The 7,672-nt window shown below is 47.2% G+C and overlaps 1 protein-coding gene across 4 annotated transcripts in view; it reads left to right on the top strand.

Moving 5' to 3' along the window:
• The first annotated feature begins 268 nt into the window (after positions 1 to 268).
• The window catches only part of CTPS2 (CTP synthase 2), a 179,660-nt gene continuing 172,256 nt past the window's right edge, over positions 269 to 7,672 (top strand). Inside the window, exons 1-2 of one of the 4 annotated variants that reach the window (XM_019524809.1) lie at positions 269 to 1,651; positions 6,341 to 6,403. In XM_019524809.1, the coding sequence (XP_019380354.1) occupies positions 6,360 to 6,403 (44 nt within the window). In that variant the 5' untranslated portion in view covers positions 269 to 1,651; positions 6,341 to 6,359. Of the gene's footprint in view, positions 1,652 to 6,340; positions 6,404 to 6,881; positions 6,996 to 7,482; positions 7,631 to 7,672 lie in introns of those variants that run through there. The other 3 variants (XM_019524810.1, XM_019524811.1, XM_019524812.1) reach the window with 3 other exon arrangements.

Raw genomic sequence — 7,672 nt, 5'->3', positions numbered from 1 at the left:
CAGAGGATGGAGCTGAGCTTTTCTCTTGGCTGTAGGAGACAGGACTAGGAGTGATGGCCTCAAGCTACAGCAGAGGAAATTTAGGCTGGAGGTTAGTCAGGGATTGGAACAGGCTGTGTAATCTCCATCCTTGGAATTTTTTAAGGGCAGGTTGGACACACTTGGCTGGGATGATTCAGTCAGGGATGATCCTGCCTTGAGCAGGGAGCTGGAGCAGATGATCTGACCTCATTAGGTCCCTTCCATCCCTGCTTATTTATTAACCCTGTGAGGTGCTCCTGGGGTGCGCAGGTAGCTGGTCCAGAACTGGAGTAGTCTCAGTGAGAAGGGGAAGCGTTCAGCAGCATTAGCAGTTAGCAAGCTTATCCTGCAAGAGATCTTGCTCTGATGTGGACTAACACTGGGGATGATGTTATTTGGCAATAGCCCAATGGCTTGGGCAATAGCAGCTAAACTCTTTTCAGCAGGGTTTTAAAGGGGGAACCGGCAAGGCTGTCAGTGTCATCTGTTGCGGGCAGTCTTTATTTTCCTAGGGTGGCCAGGACCTAGGTGTCCTGTAATCTTGTACTCTTTCTAATCCCTTTCAGTTTTGGACACCCACTCATTGTACTTCCCATCCAAGGGATGGATGCATTTGTGCAGCTTCTACCAATACGTGGTGTCCTCCCAGGTTTGTGTTAGAAATGTATCAACATCCAATACTGGAGATGGGTGTCTCTGTCATGTGAAGACTGCTTAATACTGCCTGACACTGAAGCAAAGGCATCAAAGTGAGAGGACCTGGACAGGAATAATGTTTGTATTGCTTCAAGTGTTATAAGTGCTTAAAAAATAAAGAAGCAGGTGGCATATCGCGTGCTAGTGCTGCAGATGTCCCATACGATTTCCAAACTCTGATCCTGGAGGAAACAGGAGCAAGTACTTCATTGTGTGTTTCAGGTTATGTTTGTCTTCCAGATGACAACAGGGATTTGATCAGTCCGCAAGCTTTCCCCAGTGTTTTGCTTCCCACCCTGCCTACCTTACTGAGGCAGACCTTCTGTGTCTTATTCTTGATTACCCTGCCGTGAGGCCCAGGAACCTGCCTTGCATGTGACCATGCCTTTTTTATGCTAGCCATGAAGGCACATAGCAACCACTGTTTTCTGGAAGACTCATGGTATTTTGGCTTTTCAAGACCAGTACAAACTACTCTCAAGCACCCACTCACCAACAACACTGGAAACCTCCGCCCAGAATATCTGTGCCTGTGAAATGCTGCACCAGTTGAAAACCAGTAGAGGCTATGGACCTTCTCTGCATCTGGGATGAGGAGAGGACCTTACAGTCTCTCTGGAAGAGCCATTGGATCTAGGCTGTGTGTGAATAGTGTGCAGCAGGCTTGACCATGGTGGGAGTCAGTGCTGGGACAAGATGAAGGTGTTGAAGACGATTGTGATGCTGACCAGGTCTCAGATGCCCCCATGACAGTCTTTTCTTACTAGGAGGCATTCTGATTTAACCTTGTAGGGAACAACTCAATTGAGGTGAGATGCATTAACCATTGGGATGAGGCAGCCCAGATAGCAGCAACGCTGGGGAGGACCAGCTGGCCACTGTGTCATCATCGTCTCAGCACCAGGGCCCAGATACCTGGACACTGAACCTGCTGGTGAGTAGCACCCATCTTATGCTCTGGCAGCATCATTAACCCTTTCTCTAAACAGCCACAAAAAGCCAGAGGCAGCGTTCTCTCTAAGCTGTGTGGTGTGTGCGGTTGCGCATGTGTGCCTGGCAGTGTTACATGAGCACACCTGCTCGGCCGTGCACACCACGCAGCTTAGAGGAGGTGCTGGCTAGAGGTATGTTTCGTGCCTGGGGGTGACCTGGACCTGGAAATGTCCAGTTGCGTGTCCATAGTGCCAGCCTACTCTGAGCAGAAAGGGATCCCAAAGCCATAGAAAGTGGGGTCCTTATGTTAGCCCTGAGGGAGAGGGCGGGGGTAGCCATAGGCATCTTGTGGGGCACTCAGGGACCTTGAGGGGGCTGGTGCTGCCACTAGGAGACCAGCATGCTAACAGCCTATTTTGGTTTTCTGGGGGGCCTTGATTGCCAGTTTTAGCCAGAGGCCAAGGGAGTTTTCACATCTTCCATTTTGCTTGCTCACATCCCATGAGGATGGGGGTGGGGGACACATGCATCCTTTTGGGGACAATTGTGTCCTTCTGTGCAAGGGTTAATATGTCCCATCTCATTCCTCTGTCCCAGATTGAGACACCCATGCCTTAGCCACTACTGGGGTTTGGTGAGGAGTGCTATCCCAACATGGACCCGAGGGGCTGCAAGTTCTGTTTGCGGCCATATGCTGCCATGTCTGCCCTGCTTCATTTGTATGCAGCTTGGGTCACACTCCTGTTATTCTCGCTGCCACCCGTTGTTCCCACCTTTCTTTTGGAGCAGTGTTGCTCTTCTTTTCATGTATCCAACCACTGGGCAATAGGACCATCCCAATCCTCAGAGTCCAGCCCTGTCTCACAGCACCTACTGCTGGGTTTCTCTATGCCCTTGTCATTCCCAAAACTTGGCTATGGGAACAGAGTTGCTCTTTCCTCCCCTGCTCCAATTGCTGGAGCAGGACTAACAATGGGAGGACCAGGACCCTTCTTCAACCCCATCATTTGTGGTTTGGTTGTGGGAACATGCATACTCTTCCTTCTCAATAGGCCGATGGGCCCTGGAAAGTGTGTACATTTCCGTTGGAAGGAAACACGGAGGAGAAAAAGACCTTTTAGCTAATATAGTTCTTGGATTTGCAAATACAGATATGTTCAAGCAACTCAGATTGTGAGTAGAGAAAGCATTAACAAAAGTCAGTGCTCACTTGTCATGGTATACAATTCTCAGTGCCTCACTCTTAGCACATACAAGAGGGCCTTGTTCCTGAAAGTGATAGTGACTTGCATTATTTAGGAGATTATTGGGAACATCAGTTACTGGAGACCAAGGTCTCCACCATCTCCAAGCCACTGCTGTAAATTCAGAGAGTCCCTGGGCAGCCCAAGTGAGGTATGCCGCCAGAGGTACCCCAAGGACTTGTGGGTAACTGATAGGTAGGTATCCCCATCCTGGCAGTTGAGGCCAGTGTATGTAATGTCTCAGGAGCCTACAGCAAATGTGAAAATGCTTCTATGACAGAATACCAACACTCCTTTAGGAGGTCATCATTTATCAGACAAGTTTAATAAAGATTCCTAGTACATTTATTATCTCTTCAGCATCATCACCTTCAGCCACTGCTGCTTCTTCTGATGCTGCCATGAAGGTTTCAAGGTTATTGATAGGGGCTGCAGGTCAGCAAAGTTGAGGAGGAGGAGAAAGGAGGAGGAGGAGGAGATGCTGTCATCAGACAGAACTGCAGCTGCAGAGGACTGCTGTGCTTTGATGGAATACTATTAGGACTTCCGTGCTGACCCTGTCAGGTGGAAGATCTCCCAGACTAAGTGTGTGGCGTGGCAAGGCAAGGCAAGACAGAATGCTGAGGCTGCCAGTGATGCTCTTGGCATGGTAATAGAAATTAGGGAGGTGCTGCTGAAGAGGAAAACAAGAGCAGACTCTCATAGTAGCCCTCCCTACCAGTGGAGAGCATCCCAGTTATGTTTCATTTTATCACCTATGTCTTTGCCTTTTCCCTGTAGACAGGGATCTATGCCCTTTTGCTCAGTGGTAGTCCCATTCCTTCCAGATCCCAGTTACCTTCAGTAGGGCCAGGACTAACCATTCCGGTTCCAATTCTCCACTCCTATTTCCATGCCCCATGGGACACATGGCATGCCCCAGAGAGTTCTTTCTGTTCTCTTTTTACCCTGGCCCATGTCTACTACTTCCTTCCCATACCCAAAACTTTTCTCTGACATCCCAGTCATACCATGAGAAGGTCCCCTCCCTTTCTCCTTGAACAGAGCTCCTTTTCCCCCAGCCCTGACGTTCAGCCAACAGTACCATGCCAGCTTCCTCTGTTGTAGGGTCCTATAGACCCTTCTTCAAATATGGGTGGGAGCTCTGGGATACCCTCCTTTCTGGAGCTGTGGAGGTAGGAGAACAGGGTCTCTGGGAGGGATTAAGGATGTTTCCTTTCCTTGAGTTTACAAACTATCTCTACCACACTCCCCTGATGGTTGCAAAACTCTTTGTTTTAAGAACACAGCCCATAGTGTTTGAATGTTTGTCATGTTAATAAAGAAACTTTTTTCCCACAACAAATTGCCCCTGAACTGACTCAAACTTTATGCACTGGTACTTCCTGCCTTGCAGCCAAACACTGCTGGAAATTGTTCACCAAGGTCTCCCTCATAAGAGTATTCTGATGGATGAAGTTCTTGGGAGGCTCAGTTTCTAAGGTCTAGTACGACATAGTAAGCCTCTGCCCACTACTGCCCAGGCCTCTGGGAAGTCTTGCTTCTGGCCTTGCGTCTGTTATGGAGCATACTTGCTGTGGAGTGATTGTATGTAACAGGTACTACTTGCTAACATGGAGACACCCCCATTGCCCTTCACTGCTTTGAGGTGCTCAAAACTGCACTGTGTAGTCATTTGACAGCTGCTCAACTTGTAGTTGAAGCGTTTCTTTTTGGTATTCAGCTGCCCAGTTTAGGGCTTCAGGAGTTATGGGAGAAGCAGTTAGTCCAGGTCCCTGGGCAGTGGAGTGGGGATAGTCACCTTTTCCAGCTTCATGCTGGGAGTGTTGTGTACAGATGCTTCCAGACTGGTGTTCCTGAAGGCCCTAGCATTGTGGACTTTGGCCAGCTATTTGGTGCTTATGTGCATGAATCTTCCATGGCGGTCCATGACATTCTTCAACACAATGCCTTTGTGGCTGATGTACACTGAATCACAGTATGCTAGACCTGAGATGGGAATGTGGATGCCATTGATGGCCTTGAATACAGTTTGGAAACTCCAAAGAGGAAGATTCATCTTTGATCACTAGCAGTTTGGAGAGATGGAAAACTGTTGTGCTAGTACCCTCTAGATGGCATGGCATACCTCCTGGATAGTAATCCAGCAATGGAATTTCCCACACCAGTGAAAGGCATTTGGCATCCATGCTGACTCAACCCCACTGTTCCAGAGGAAAGCTACCAACAGGAAAGTACCCATAAGTAACAAAAAGGAGGTGGCGGTCGGCATCTGGAAGCTGGCAGCTCCCCAAAACAAGTGGAGGTAGCTTTCCTCTGGAACACTGGGAGTAGCTTTCCTCTGGAACAGTGGGGTTGAGTCAGCATGGATCTCACCAAAGGTGACTCTACTTATCCTGGATATAGAAAGCAAATTTGGGTGCAGAAGGCAATTTTTTTTGAGTGATGTGCTGCGCTTTCCCTGCCCTCTAGTTCTCTGGCACAAGCAGTACTTAGGGTGGGGGAATTTCACAGCCCTCTTGTGAGTAAGGTGACAGTGGTGAAGAGACAGAATGTTCCTCCCCCCTTTTCCAGGAGCTGGAGAAGGACTGGGTGGAGATGTTCAGATCTGTTTTTCTGAGACCAATAACTTGTCTTCCAGCATCCTGTTTTTTTCTAGCAGCTGGAGTAGCACTTGGATTAAATTTTTTTTCCTTGTTAAGTTTCCACCAGACAGGAGCTGGTGGGTTCCTTGGGCCAGCCTAACTAATATTGAACAGTTTCTGGTAATATTGTAATCCAAGGCTGTCCAGCTGGCAGCCTGTGGGCCTCATGAGGCCTACAAAAGGTTAAACTGATGCTCCAGGGCTCCCACTCAGCTGCTCCTCCCCCTTTTGCTCTGGCTGCAACAGCAGTTAAAGGTTCTGGACTCTTCCTCTGTCCTCCAGCTGCCACTTCTTGCCCCTGCCCCAGGGGGTGGGACAGTGGGGTGCATGGTGCTGGGACCTCACAGGCATGCTATACAGTGATGGGGAAGAGGAGGTGTTAGTACAGGCATGCAACACAGCAGGAGCGTGTCTGTGCAGCGCACGGCCCAGGGGCCTGTGCCTTGCCCTGTACAACTTCTAAGTTGTACAGCTCTGTTCTAATCCATGATCTGATGATTAGGCTTGTTTTTCAAAATACTGTTTGATATTTCTCTTTGATAGGAGAACTTTGCTTAAACTGTTATATGTTGCTAACTTTATAACTTTATTTTGTTACTTACCCCCCACCACACACACAGACACTCTTCATTTTTAATCTTTGAGAGCAGTGCATGAATAATTAGATGCTGATCTGTCAACACAATGGCACTGTACATCTCTGTCTTTCCAGGCAATCATGCTGACAAGTGGCCTGTTGACTTTTAAGCAGCTTATGTCCTTGGCTTGCATGAACATGAGTGCTTATTGTTTGTTTTGCAGGCTGTTTTGTGAGGTGGTAATGTTTGGAAGGCTTACACTGCTTACAGTTGTACATGGAAGAAGGTATAGTTCTCCTGATGTTTTAGCTTCCTCTAACTATTTCATACCTCATTATATTAACTCTTAGTGTGAAAGTGTTATAGATACCCTAGGCTTCATTTTTGTTCACGTGCAGATAATTCTATATGATTTTGTATCTTAAAAGTTAGCTACCAGCTGTGGCATATCCTGAAATGGCCATCTGGCTCTGATTAAGGTGTCTCCTCTGACATATTACAAAAAAACAGTGAATCCATTTAATTTGTCTCATCTGCAGCATTATCAGTTTCACTTCCTGTGACTGGTATCTGGTGAGGTACAAGCAGAATAATCAAACCAGATTTTTGATTCTTTGCCAGGAATTGAGCATGGTCATCTGAAAACAAGGTTTCCTTTATTTATCTTGCAGCAAAAGAAAATTTGTAAGATATTAATTAAAAAAACTGTAAATTAATGAAGAAGTTGAGGATGTTTGGAAACCATGCAGAAACATAGAACCGTTATGTAGATTGCTGTGGTAGATGCAGACATGCACAGGTTTTGGAGTTTGAACCCTCAGTCTGTTTGCCAAGAGTGTTGCATCCATTTGATGGAAGAAAATTGAGGGGATTCTGAGGTCAGACTTTCAGAATTTCATTGCTCCTGATTCTTTCCCGATTTAATTCATCCCTGATTTTTAACTTAATTATTTATTTGAGACTCAAGTTTAGATTGCGTGGAATTTCTCCCCAAAATACACCCATATATATAATCTGTGCTTATACTTTAATTCAAAGCAAAGGCTTGTGTTTGTTAGTAGATTCTGTACTTGTGGTTGTGTTTGATATAATACAGTTTCCATCATTGAAAGTGTATGGTTTTTTTCATGGTATTACTATATATAAGTAGGGGTCTGCCCAAATTGAGGAGGTGGCTGGCCAATTTCATGGGCACATTGAGGGTCCAGTCACCATTTTCATGGGTTTATCATGGTAGGGTCTCCCGCGCTTCTGGCTGAGGAGCCCTGGTGACCGTGCCCCCTGCTACTGATTGGTGAAGAGGCCAGTCCATCATGTGACCCTGACCGTTACCACTGATTGGTGGAGAGAGGTAGTACCGCATGACAGGTAGCCCTCTCAGCCAATCGGCGGTGAAGGGCAGGGGCAGCAGCCATCTAGCCTGCTTGCCTTCATGCCTACAGCCCCTTTCATGCCAGGCTGTACAACTGGGAGGACTGGTGACTCCCACTGGGGATCCAGCATTTTATTTTTAGTAAGTTGTGTTTTTTTTGGGGGGGGGGGGGGGGTGTTTTTT

Source organism: Gavialis gangeticus, unplaced genomic scaffold, assembly GCF_001723915.1.
Source record: "Gavialis gangeticus isolate Ggan-Ray unplaced genomic scaffold, GavGan_comp1, whole genome shotgun sequence".
Lineage (NCBI taxonomy): Eukaryota > Metazoa > Chordata > Crocodylia > Gavialidae > Gavialis > Gavialis gangeticus.
Note: the sequence above shows the minus strand (reverse complement) of the source record. Positions and strands in the feature narration are given on the sequence as shown.